The sequence below is a fragment of the Anabrus simplex genome, chromosome 9 (genome assembly GCF_040414725.1).
Source record: "Anabrus simplex isolate iqAnaSimp1 chromosome 9, ASM4041472v1, whole genome shotgun sequence".
Lineage (NCBI taxonomy): Eukaryota > Metazoa > Arthropoda > Insecta > Orthoptera > Tettigoniidae > Anabrus > Anabrus simplex.
In genome coordinates, this window is record NC_090273.1 from 50,919,283 (window position 1) to 50,933,831 (window position 14,549).

Here is a 14,549-nt window from a genome sequence, read left to right on the forward strand (position 1 = left end):
GTCAAATCAAAAGACCTACACCTGGCGAACCGAACATATCCTCGGACACTCCCGGCACTAAAACCCATACGCCATTTCATTTCATTTACAACAATACACACTCTTGAAAACCTTGTCAAAGTACGGACCCTTTACATTTTAGGTTATTATTTATTTATCGGGAGTGTCCGAGGACATTGAATTTTAGGTGCCAGTGAAGTGAAAATTAAAGCTGTTCGGTTGTGGGTTGATAATTCATGTCAATCAAAAATGAAAATGTATACAATTACAACAGCAAGAATGAAATATATTATTGAAGTTTTCTGTTTTCTTTTTTTATTGTTAGGCGCAAACTTTATCTGGTAGTTCAACTGAAATTTATCCTTCATTTTTATATTACTGTCAACTGGCTTACTGAGCCACCTTGTATTTGTATTTTGTTTCTATACTATCATATTATTTGCCTACGTTGCTTTCAATCCACGCCGTTATTCAGCAGTCAGAAACGCTTATAATGTAGAAGACATGTTACATTTTCAAATACGTATTTAGAAGTTTACAAATAATACATTTTGGTTTTATGCAGCAGAAAATAATATATGATTGTTATTTTTTCAGATGCACCATCCAATCCAAATGAAGCCTGCCGATAGTGAAAACAGAAACGGTAAGTTGAAGATGTACAATCTGATCGATATGCATTTCGTGATTTTGTTCGTTTGGCTTCTTTTTTTCCCTAGAAATTTGCAACTGTTAATCAGACATCTACTACGGTCATGAACATATGAAAAAAAGTAACTGGAGCATATACTTTTGTAAAGAAGAAAGCATATGAAGGTTTAGTACGGTTATTGTTTAAATCATAGAGGGAACTTACTGAACTACCTGTGGAATTCCTAGTAATCAATTACCTTGTTAAGAAACTACACCTGAAAACGAAAGTTTGCAAATTGTGGTTGATAGTACAGGATGGCGTAAGACAAGCATAGAGTGAAATACTTCATAACTTTTGCCTTTACAACGACTCCGCCCCCCACCCCCCGCCCACCTTTTCCTTTTTGCAGTATTTTAATAGACACTCGGAAAAGTAACATTGACGAAATCTACTGAACTTCACTTAGAAAATCAGCCTTCCGTTATTCTGACTGATCCGCAGATGTAAACATATTTTCTTGGAGATAACTCAAAGATTGCGTCTACTGTAGGTTAACAAGTTAGTAACCATCGAGAGACTCAAAAACAATATTCGAGCGGAAACTCGGTAGAATTATGGAAAATGCTCTAAAGAGAATTTCTTTATGATGAAGCAAGAGATATACGTTTTTATAAGCAGACCTAAGCAAGTACATAATGTTTCTGGAAGAAACAATGGCATTACCTTCAAAACCAAACAAAAGAAATTGTAATTGATTCAAACCCATGCCTGACTTTTGCACCACACTCTATATACAGTGTGTTTCAGAAAGAGTCGTAAATATTTCGGAACCTACTAGCATGGATAATTTCGATGAAAACATGGTCATACACATGTGTCCAGTTTACAATGTATAGTATGGTGATGTAGGTTTGGGCATCGATAAATGCATCGATAGATCATGTGTATTGAACTGTTGCACATTATAGTATATAGGGTTTTTGCGTAAGTAAATATATCACTAATTCATGTGTGAGTGTTTGAGCTCGCCTGATGACCGGATCGTTAAGGCGTCAAATCTATATGATCTGACATCGTGGTTAGCCGGTTGGAGTCCCGTCAGTCGGAAAACAATTTCACCGGCAGGGTAGGAGATGTGGTGGTATACAATTTCCAATCACTAGATTGCATGCCAGAAGCCTAGACCCAACTCCAAACCTCAGTGTTCATATGTGATAAGGGTGTATGACGCTGTTGATGGTGATGCGACCGTCGGATGGGAACGTTATGCCTTAATCAGAGCCCTTGGTGCTATTCTACTGGAGTAGGCTATGTGCCTACACCGGGTTTCACCCTCTCCCTTCGTACTCTAATATATCACACGTTATTCATTTAATCTCATTAAGTCTTATGATGAGGTTGACATTAGGAAAGGCATCCGATCGCAGAAGCTCACAGATTTAGCAACACGCCTCGTAAAGCCCATTTTAATTCACCCGCGAAGCGATCTGATTGGCTAACTTGAGCAGCTGATAAAATGACAACGGCGCGAGATATAGACTTTATTTTTTAAATTACCTATCACTATGACCATCGCTCTAACGGTCATATACTCGGTTCACGTTATTTCCGACCATCCTGTATATGGCCTTTTGTACTTGAAATAGTTCATACTACACTACTTCTTGAGGCATTTTTGCAGTTACGGGGGCTGGTATTCTTTATGTATTTAGCCCAGTTTTACGGCTGGGTGCCTTTCCTGATGCCAACCGTGTGTACGGGGATATATTCCCTATTGTGAGTTTCTGCGGTGGTTTGTGGTGTGATTTAAATAAATATGTGTATTAGCCTAAGTCTGACACATACTCTCAGTCCCCAAGGTAGAGCAATCAACTATATGCAGCTAAAATCCCTGGACACTTTGAACCGTAAGCCACTACGATGACCATTCAGCTAAGCAGTCGATGAAGTAGTCCATACTGCTGCCCCCTGAAACACCCTGGATACCCATCGAAGAAGTGTATTGAGATTCTTTCCTACAAATAACGTCGCGTTTGGAACCTTTTGTATACGTGCAGTTGACGCAGCAACTGACTGTGCGGTTTGGGTCACGTAGCTGTGAGCTTGCATTCGAGAGATAAGATGTTCGAACCCCACTGTCGGCAGCTCTGAAGATGGAGGGGTGTAATCACTATTACGTGTTTCTGTGGTGGTTGGTAGTGTGGTATGTTGTCTGAATATGATGAGAGTGTTGGGACGGACACATACACCCAGTCCCCGAGCCAGAAGAATTAATCAGAAGCGATTAAAATCCCTGACCCGGCCGGGAATCGAACCCGGGACCCTCTGAACCGAAGGCCAGTACGCTGACCATTCAGCCAACGAGTCGGACACTTAAACTTTTGTTAAGTACTGTACCTTAATTAAAGCCACGGTCGCTTCTTTCTCACTCCTAGCCCTTTCGTATCCCATTGTCGCCATAAGAATTATCTGTGTTGGGGCGACGTAAAGCAGACTGTAAAAAAAATATTCGTTCAATTAGAATATGTACGTTACAGGGAAGGCACCGAATAATTACATATCCTACTAGTGAACCCATACTGCTCCGCACGATTCGTTATAAATAGGTCAGATATCTCGTCGTGATATGCCTGTCCTTTCCAATAGTTATATGAACATTTAATAGCGGTACATAGTAACTGATTCATTCGTAATGTAGTTTATAACACTTTTTTCCGTACATTATTCACGGTGCTTCCACCATTCGGCCGTATCTGGATCTGAACATTTTCAAACAATCTTGCCCGAGATAGTGCAACATACAACTGGCCGTGACTAAATATTGGTTTGGGTGAGTAGACACCCACTTTATGAGGAGGTTCTCCCTGTCCTTTATTACTGGCCATACAGAAGGCTAGTCGACTTGATACCATACCGTCTGTACGTACTCGTACGTCGATATTTTCTGTTAGCAGTATGTAAGTTATTAGGAACGTTCTGCCAGCTGTTGAGCATATTTAGAAGCTGGGGAAGGTCACAGCATCAAAGAGTAAATTTCCACAAAATACTATTCTTTCATGATCAGAGGAAGTGTATAATCTCTGGCTTGACAGATATGAATCAAACATGGCTGCATGCAATGGCATTACTAAGGGTTAAAATCATATATCAGAATATTAATGAAAGTGTTAGTCGCTTAGCAACCTGCTAAGTACAGAGTGTATGGCTGGTTAGGGAAAAAGCCTTCGGTGGTGATTATTGTTTTAAGAGGAAGTACAACTAGGCAACCATCCTCTATATAACACTAATCAGAGGGAAAAATGGAAGGGATCCGACACTTCGAAAAATGAAGGTATCGGCCAAAGGAAGACAAGGGCCACGAAGGGCGTGAAAATGAAAGACTCCCTAGCCCTCGCAAACCTAATAGCGTCGGGGTCGGAAAAGAACAAGAGTTGACCAAGGGAAGTCGGATAGGATAGATAAAAGTAAGGAGCCTGGCACAAGTAAGTGGAAGCAAGGGCCCCGTGGTCGCCAACCCACGCTCCAAAGATCAGAGCCCCTGAGGCCCCTTTTAGTCGCCTCTTACGACAGGCAGGGGATACCGTGGGTGTTATTCTACCGCCCCCACCCACAGGGAGTGAAAAAGCCTTCGCCTGCAAATTTTTGAATGATCATTTAATGATTTTATTTTATGATTACTCCAAATTGGCTGAACTTACAAAACCTATCAAGGTCTCATGATTCATCGGCAGGTAATTCCGGAAAGACTAAAACAAAAATGAAGCAAATTGGTCCAGTAGAACGGACAGATGGGATTTGCCAAAACTGCTTTTAGTAAACTCTTTTAATACTCGTATATAGATTTGTTTACATGATAGATTTTAATGATTTTAAGAACTTTCTATTTACTATACTGTTACGCTGAGAACCTTCCCGTCGCACCACTTGTTTGTTTCGTAACGTCCCTGTTCCATAGTCTACTGTGTGTGAAAAGAATACATTGTAATTACAACTGCAGGTGACTCGAGCCATGAATAGAAAAGCTGCAATGTGTCATTTCCTTTCTCTTATTGTTCTGCTGTCGTGCCACGCCAAACAAACAGCGGCAGTCTGTCGTCGACGAGCCCTCATAGAGCAGCATCGCTGGAAGCTGATCTCTCGGAGATACCTACATTTTCTTCCTGGTTGGCTGACACATTCTTTCAAGAGCGCAGGCTAGTAATAGCTCACCTAGTCGTCCAGTCTGATTCTCCTATTAACATTTAATAGGATGTGTTATAAGGGGCAGTCCAATGAAAATGGAACATCTGTCAACAATGGCTTAGATCAGGCGCTTGTACTCATTATCATAAATAGATACACTAATAATTTTTACGAAGGTTAAAATAATAAACTTCCACTTGCAAAAACATCCATTTGAAATGTGTTTTATTATCTGCATTCTTCTTTTTCTTATTCTTTATTCTTCGTTATGCCCATTCAAAGAGCGCGTTTGAACTTATTCGTTAGCTTGATGATTTTCGCCGTTTTATCTTCCCAAAATCTCTTCATGAATCCACTGTGTTGCATCTTGCGCTCTGTGAACCACTTCCTACCAGTTTTCTTCCTAGGTTTCTCCATGAATTTTTGTTTGGCTGCTATTTTACCTACTGTAAGGCTCCACGATCTTGTGTGATGTCGTCCGTGATAAAGTAGAGGTCCGCTCTTCTCCTTTTATCCACATTCCATTTTCTCTCGTAGGACCATATATTTTCCGGAGAATTTTACTTTCTTGGTTTTTAATTTCTATAATTTTAGAGTGACCTCCAAGGGATGTGGTTTCTGAGGCGTACAAACCCGACAAAACAGCTGTCTTGTGGTGTCGTAATTTTGCAATACGCGAAATGACTTTTTTTGTTATAGTAATTCCACGTTAATCTGTATACCTTATGGAACAGTTTGGTGGCTTTTTCTACGTTGACCCTACTGTCTAGTCCCGATGGTAGTATGATTTGTCCAAGTTATTATCTGTATTATTATTATTATTATTATTATTATTATTATTCCCCACCCCCACCCAAGTAAAAGTCGTATCTGTGCCACTGCCTGTTAAAATGTTTGCTCAAAAGCAATCACCAGAAGTACCAATTTTACCAAAGTTAGGTACACATAATACCATTTTGAAATATGGTACACATACAGCTTGAGGGCTTTTGTGTCAACGGGAGTTTTTAGATTTTGAATATTAAACAGACTGAATCTATATACTTCTTTAACTGACACCCAATTTTGATTCGATTTTAAGACTGTATTAACAAATGCATTTTTAATTAGTAAGATTAGAAACTACAAAATGAGTAAAACTACTATTTGTACAAGGGTTTGAAATTTCATGTTCATATGCATAGTAGTTTTCTAAATATTCGTACCTTTTGCTTAACAGAACACAAAGGAGAAAAACAAATCAAGATTACCTTAATGCATACCAGCACAACATTCTGGATCAACGGGGTCGCCATCATCATATTCCCTAAGCCTTTCCTGGTTTCTCCGCAGATTTCTTGAAATAAATGGAGAATGTTACTCCTGGCTCGATCCCTCATTGCTGCATTACTTTTATCCTACCAACGAACCCCTCACTGAAAGTATTGACAGCATCATAAAAGCCAGTACAAAATGAGTAATATCCTACAAACATTGTTTTTTGGAACCTTACTCCATACAACACTCTTCAATGATTCATTAGGGTTCTGAGTTCGACCGGTTACGGATTAGTTCAGGATCGGCAAGTCTCCTGAACACAGGCTTTACAGTGAAAGCAGCCAGGACATAAATGAACACAACAAAAACATTCCCTCAGATGTTCAACATTACTTTCTCCATAGGAACTAGAATATGAATTTGAACTCATTACTGAAATAGGGACACAATCTCAAGTATCAACTCATCATTTGAACAATTTTTGAGGGCGTTAGAAGTTATTCTGGACAACCCAATTACTCATTCATCATGAAATAAACGTCATAATTGCAAAATTAATATTTTTTGAGCCAGCCGTTGGGGGGTACCAACTCCCCTTAAGAAATTTATATCACTGAGTGATAAGAGAGTCTGCCGGGCTGAGTGGCTCAGACGGTTAAGGCGCTGGCCTTCTGACCCCAACTTGGCAGGTTCGATCCTGGCTCAGTCCGGTGGTATTTGAAGGTGCTCAAATACGTCAGCCTCGTGTCGGTAGATTTACTGGCACGTAAAAGAACTCCTGCGGGACTAAATTCCGGCACTTCGGCGTATCCGAAAACCGTAAAAGAGTAGTTAGTGGGATGTAAAACAAGTAACATTATTATTATTATTATTATTATTATTATTATTATTATTATTATTATTATTATTATTATTATTATTATTATTATTATTGATAAGAGAGTCAGTCCCATTCTTGAAACTACTAGTGGTCTGTCGACGGAATCATGCCTGTACCCATTCAAACACGTCGTCCGATGCAATCCGATATCCAAGAATATTTTTAGGGGTTCGATTACCGGCTGGGTCGGGAATTCTAACATTGCCTAATTAATTCCTCTAGCTTGGCGGATAGATGTGTGTGTTCGTCTTAATATACATCTTCATTTATACACATCACACGACAAGCCACCATAGAAACTTGTAATACTGAATGCATCCCTCCACACAGGGTTGAGGTCAGGAAGGGCATCCTGCTGTAAAACTGGGCTGAAAGTGCCAACTCCAGGAAATGGGCCAAAGGCTGGGAAGTAGAATAATAACAATAAATATAATAATAATAATAATAATAATAATAATAATAATAATAATAATAATAATAATAATAATAATAATAATAATAATGAGAAGAAGTAAATGTTTATTTCTGCAGAAATGTATACTCGCTGAGAAGGTTCCGATCGTTCAGGTGCCGTATAACGAAAGTATTACTGAGTATTGATAGAAACCAAAATGTTAATGTTATACAGTATCTATACATTTGCCTTATGGTTGTGGAATCAGTCAAGAAATATTGCATAACAAGCCTTTCTTGTCTCTAAGCTCGATGATGGAATGGACAAGCACCAGCGTTTCAAGATTCGAGATTTCAATATAGGCTATCGGTATGTTTTTTGTGCTCGATTTTTCTACACTGCTATCATCTTCCCTAGTCTTGCGTAATCAGTTACTCAAATGACCTTAGACCCAGTGTAACACACAGAGTGTAACAATAAGTTAGGCCAAACTTTCAGGACATATTCCGCACACGTCGTCGTCATCATTTTCCAGCTCCAGTTTCCTGGGTGTGGTGTACAAGCGGTCGCCACTTCTTCCTGTCGAAGTGAAAATGAAAATCCACAGCCTGTTTCCAGTCATTCGACCAGTTCAGGAATGGAATGAATGAAGCCCCATCTAGCGGCGAGCATAGGAATTGTGCCGGCTGCCGAAGCCTGTCGCACTCCTCAGGGGCAATGAATAATGAATGACAGATGAAATGAAATGATATTGGAGAGTGTTGCTGAAATGAAATATGACAGGGAAAACCGGAGTACCCGGAGAAAAACCTGCCCCGCCTCCGCTTTGTCCAGCACAAATCTCACATGGAGTGACCGGGATTTGAACCACGGAACCCAGCAGTGAGAGGCTGGCATCTGATCCACGGAGGCTCCTCCTGTCAAAGTATCATATATATTATTCCAGTAGTATAGATCCCTTTTGTGGCGCTCACAAGTAACCGATCGTGACAAATGGGCATTCAAAAGAAAATATACATTAGCAGTGACTAATTCCACTCTTATTTCATAAATATCGATAATTTCTTTAAAAAGTAAGTTTAAAATTTTTTACGAAGTGTGCGATTCGCAAATACTGTTGCTGTAGGAAAATGCGCGCCATCACTGCTGTCCACTTCACATTTTGGCCGCTGGGACGCTTGTTTTATGTTATTATAATATGCTGTTCATTATCGGTTAAGAAAAGAATGATTAGTAAAACCAAAAATTACTTTCGGAACATTCGTCATTATAATAATGCACTTGCATTTGCTTCCGTTCAAGTGGATACTATAAATGTTAAAAAATCGAAGATTAGGCTACATTAAGTGGTGAGTAAGACTGTCTAATGCTGTACTGATTTGTGTATTCCTTCGTTCGCCAGTAGTTGATCAGGGTCCTACTCCACCACATACTTTATGAACATGCGAGATTTCTCGCACGGGTCCCCTAGTAGTTTCTGCTCCTCTATGTCCTCCCACTTGAATATGTTATATGGACAAGGGGCCGGAAACGCTTTATTTTCAAACTCTCTTTTCTACAACTCTGCATCATACAATAATCATGGAAAACATACATGAAACTCTTACTTACATGACATGTTCGAAACGCCCTCCATTAGCATTGATACATGCACGAACCCGTCGTCACAACGAACCCCGGATGCGCTGATATATCAGGTATATTAACATGTTTTCTTCTTCTACGTGTGAGAATGTGTCCGGAGTTTGACCCTATACCTTACTGTACAGTATCTACGCTCAAAACCTCACTGTTCTAATGGACGATGATATTTCTGGTCCCTAATATGAATAACAACTTCAACATTAAGAAACGACACTCTCATCGCAGTTAATTTATCACTCTGCCATGTCTTTTGAAAGAATTTCCCAAGGCTTCCTTTCTTAAACTTTTATTCAATCCTTTCAATTATATCAATAATTTATATCGAAATATGTGCTTTAAGGAAGGAAGGTATCATTGACCAGTATTACGGTGCTTCTTAGTAAAGAATGAATTGCAAAAGGCAGTAGACATATTAAGTGACTGGGTCCTGAAAAACGAAGTTACAATTAATGAGAACAAGACGGAAATGATAATTTTTCGAAACGGTGGAAGGCCAGCAGTTTCCGACCAAGTGACCTGCAACGACAAGGAACTGAAAATAGTCAACAGTTTAAAATGACTAGACATTACTGTACAGGTACAGGAAGAAGCTTTAGGCTACACATAAGATCAAAAACAGCCGTTGCAATAAAAGCTATAAACGACATTGGACATATAAATCTAATTTCACTGGAAACAGCCAGGGCACTTTTCCAATCGAAGGTGCTGCCCGTTCTGACATGTGGACTCGAGCTAATATGGGAATTTCTTAACTACGGGCAATTGGAAGAGATAGAAAAGACAAAATCCAAATTTCTCAAAAGAGCCCTCGGTGTATGAAAGACAACCAGCTCTAGACTGGTATACGAGCTTACAAAAGAGACGTTCCTGATAGAGGATCTACGGATAACTCTACTACTACCGACTGCGGAAAGTTACAGCAAGCTGCTCCAAGATCTACAGAATAAAAAGCGGGATATACTGATGGAATTCTACACAACAAATGCGATGCTGGACAGTAAATGGACGCAACCTCTGTGTGAAATGAGGCAAGTCGTGACCAGGCTTGCAGTTAATGGTTTCCACCACAAGATTTGCTCCCGAAAAGTGTTTCGTGACCCAGATGAAAATTGCGTGTGTAAGCTATGTAACAGTATATGCGGAACTTACCACACAACCACGTTCCTAAACCGAACTAGGTCAATAGTAGAATATAGCAAGGAATGACATGACTGCTCAGTACTAGGAAATATGCTGTATTACTATGTAGGTCAAATTCTAAAAGGAATATGACATATATGTATCATTATGGCCATTCGGTCGCAATAAATTCCTTATTATTAGTAGTACCTCAGACGGCTTCAAGCAAAACTGGAGAACCCAAAAACTACACCCCTGGTCCTTTCTCTTTGATATGCATCAGTGTCTTGTGCCACACCTACTGTACAAAGTAAACATTTGAACTGAGAACAGTAAATATTTGACAAATATTTGGTCTTACATATAGACTACAAAAAGACAAGTTAACAGTCACTTGCTTAGCCTTCGCAGATGACCTCACACTCTTAGCTTCAAGTATGGAAGAAGCTTCGTACCAGCTATCCTCCCTAGAACGCATAGCAGCTAAAGTAGGGCTGAAGATCGCTGTCAATAAAACAGAATTTCTGACCAACATCAGAGAAGCACCCAACTTCATTTCTCTGGGGGACAAAATAATACACAACGCCAACTCAATCAAATATCTTGGAGAATGGACAACCCCAAATGTTAATGACGACCTTGCAATGAAGAGTAGGTGCACTAAATTAGAAAGAGCTTATCATCTTTGTAAGAACATACTCAAGTCTAAATCCCTCTTCTTAAATCTTAAACTTAAACATTACAACACCGTAGTAAGACCATCTGTATTGTACGCCTCAGAATGCCTAAACATGACCCGGAAAGGACAACTCAGAAAGCTGGAACTGAAGGTCCCATTAAAGAAGGAGATGGGTACAGAATCAGGCACAACAAGGAACTGTACAGTAAAATAGAGAGCATTACAACAGCTATGAGGAACAGAAGACTAATGTTCTATGGTCACGTAGTCAGGATTGACAGCCAGAGACTCACTTCAAGGATCTTCAACACTGTATCTAGAGGGAAAGCAACAAATGCCAAATGGACGAATTTAGTTCGGAAAGACCTTCAATACCTAAACATTGATCACATTAACATTTACAACCGAGAGAAGTTCAGAAAGTTAGTCAAGACATCTCACTCTCTCCAGTCACTAACAACTAAATCCCTGCGTCCAGGAGTAGGAGTGAAATGGACTCAAGAAAGAAAAGACATAGCGCTAGAATGAAGGACTGTTGGACCAAGAGGAAGAAAATAGCTCACCAGAGTTAAGAACTACGTGGTCCATCGTAGGCCTAAACGAAGGAGAAGGAGGAGAAGAAGAAGAAGAAGAAGAAGAAGACTACTGTTATATTACAATATTATATAATTACAAATCTATGAATTTAGCACGGATTATAGCATTACTTTTTAAATCCTTTAGATAGTAAGTAGTTTGTTTTCGATTAATAGTTGAAATCTTATTCTAGACCAACATGTTCCGTTAAGTGTTCTTATTAAATATTATTCATAAGTATTTAGAAAATAAGCGATTTAAGGCTGCCTTTGGTGGAGTTGACGAGTGTTAATGAGAAACCGGATCTTTTCCGAAGTGAAAAAAGTTGGGGGGACGGGGTGGAGTGAAATCGTTGCGGGTTTGTATTGATACGAATTTGATGTGAAATATATTTTTGTACGAGTGTACAGAGAAAAGTTCAACTCTGTGATATGTGTTCACTCTTACAACAGCCGTATCCAAGGAGGCTTACACTAATATACGCGAACAATTTACTACGAGAAAATGTAATATTTAGTGAAGTAATTCAGAAACTGTCAACTTTTTGAATGACTAGTTTCGAGTTTCCTAATGTATTTCGCCTGAAGTAATTATTGTTGATCAAGTGGTATTATCGAAGAAACATCCTGCGTTTATCTACAATTGTAGAAATGTATCTAGAAAAGTGTCAAAACCGAAAGAGTTCTCAAGTGTTGCATTGATTGATTGATCCACCTTGTATTTGTATTTTGTGTCTATACTATCATATTATTTGCCTACGTTGCTTTCAATCCACACCGTTATTCAGTAGTCAGAAACGCTTATAATTTAGAAGACATGTTATATTTTCAAATACGTATTTAAAAGTTTGCAAATAATACATATTTGTCTCTGGTGAGACCCCAACTAGAGTATGGTTCCAGTGTATGGGACCCTTACCAGGATTACTTGATTCAGGAACTGGAAAAAATACAAAGAAAAGCAGCTCATTTGTTCTGGGCGATTTCCGACAAAAGAGTAGCGTTACAAAAATGTTGCAAAGTTTGGGCTGGGAAGACTTGGGAGAAAGGAGACGAGCTGCTCAACTAAGTGGTATGTTCCGAGCTGTCAGTGGAGAGATGGCGTGGGAGGACATCAGTAGACGAATAAGTTTGGATGGTGTCTTTAAAAGTACAAAAGATCACAATATGAAGATAAAGTTGGGATTCAACAGGACAAATTGAGGCAAATATTCGTTTATAGGAAGGGGAGTTAGGGATTGGAATAACTTACCAAGGGAGATGTTCTATAAATTTCCAATTTCTTTGCAATCATTTAAGAAAAGGCTAGGAAAACAATAGATAGAGAATCTGCCACCTGGGCGACTGCCCTAAATGCAGATTAGTAGTAATTGATTGTTTCCGACGAAACACGACTGGTTTCTGTGACTTTACCAGAAGCATTCCCTTGAAACTATGATCGTTAAGATAGTTCTTTTCCTTCCGAAAATATTTTCACTGGAAAACACCAGTGATAGCTGGAAAACTTCTCGTACCGGAATACATTCACCCAGAATGTTACGTATATATATTGTTACACGAGGATGAGAAACCTGTTGTGTGGTTGTGGGCAATAGGACGCTGTGCTAAGAGAACATCCCGTTACCACGGTAACGCGTTCAGCTCTCACAGTGAGTGGTCTCGAGCGATACCTGACTTATCTTAGTCTCAGGAGACTGATGATTTCACGTGCATCATTTTCGTAGTGCTTGCTTTCTAGTATAGGTTACACCTGGGTAGGCAACCGAAGAATTTTCTTTTCTATCTAAATTTACTTCAGAAGCCAGACTATGTAAGCTCGGATTTAATGGTATCTTATATATGGAAAAGATTCACGTTTAGCGACGTAGAAAGGATTCAAAAATTGAAATTACGCTTTCCAAAATATATCCTAAGAGTGAGAAAAAACTGCCATCTAGAATGGTATATAAGTATTAGCCAAAGAATCATTCTACATCGAAGATCTCCTATTTAAATGTCATATCAGCCATAAGCCCATTCAATAAACTACTAAATACAAGAATTTTGAAAAGGAACGAAATATACCCAGATTTACATGCAGCGTCTGCATTGATAGAAAGGACTTGGAATAAAGAAAATCAGAACCAAAGATGTGTTATTACAAGGTACTCAGTTCATGGAATATGTAAAATGAAATCGTATCACCACCCTAGTAATAACAAGTAATGAGAGAGAGAGAGTGAGTGAGGGTGGGTCGGTGGGTGGGTGGAAAAGTGCAGAAGGAGAAAGTATAATTTAATGAGCTGCCCAATACGAGTTAAAGCCCTCTCCGAAGATGCAAAAGACTTAAGTCAAATTAGACTACACTTCATGTCCAATAGGACAGATTTGATCATTCAGAATGGTATTATTCGTCATTGAATATTTTGTAATTGTACTTTGTAAGCTAGTTAATGTTCTTTAGAGCGCATCATTTATTTTCCTGTTTGAGTCTACGGTAGTATGACACGGAACCTTCAATGATATGTCATACCGAAAGAGTGGCTTGATCTTTCATATTGAAAATCTCATGTGAATTTCGAAACGTTGGCATCTCTGGGTAGTAGTTGAAGATGATTTTCTAATAAGATACAATTAATTCGCTCAATAGTATTCTTCTTCGTGTTTTTTGTGCCGTCTCCTCACAGAAGGTAAGTAGTAATTAAGTCAATGTTTCCCTTCTATCTTGTCTTCTGTGATCAATTGTACTCGGCTGTCGGAAGATGCGATCGAAATAGGCTGCTTTCAAACATTTCGCGAGGATTAAGTCTTCGCGTGATTTCCTGGCACGCTGGAGTACCTCCTCGTTGGTGCTTCAGTATGTGGCAATGTCCGAAACTGGAAATTGGCAAAGAACGTACTACTACTATTACTACTACTACCAAGTATATTTTTCATTAGAACTATAATGAAATGTTAACCTCAGCAACCTCAATTTTTCTCAAAATATCCCTTGGAGAGTGCAATCGGTCATAAAAGTGAAAGATGGACAAGACAGTTTACTTGCGTATATTTATGATGTGTTCGAGGAAACGTGTAATATAGCACATCATGCCAGTAAGAAAGAAAATGTAATATATAATTGTTAAACCTTATAAAATGACCAGATACCGCACAGAAAGTTGAAAATACTGCAGATAAAAGTTCAGATAATACAACAGTGACTA

The 14,549-nt window shown here is 39.1% G+C and overlaps 1 protein-coding gene across 5 annotated transcripts in view; it reads left to right on the forward strand.

Annotated features, from left to right (window-relative positions):
* LOC136881281 (CUGBP Elav-like family member 2) overlaps positions 1–14,549 on the forward strand; it is a 1,536,179-nt gene that overhangs the window by 878,483 nt on the left and 643,147 nt on the right. For all 5 annotated transcript variants that reach the window (XM_067154068.2, XM_067154069.2, XM_067154070.2 and 2 more), the window contains one exon: positions 598–646. In XM_067154068.2, coding sequence (XP_067010169.1) covers positions 598–646 — 49 coding nt within the window. The remainder of the gene's footprint in view (positions 1–597; positions 647–14,549) is intronic.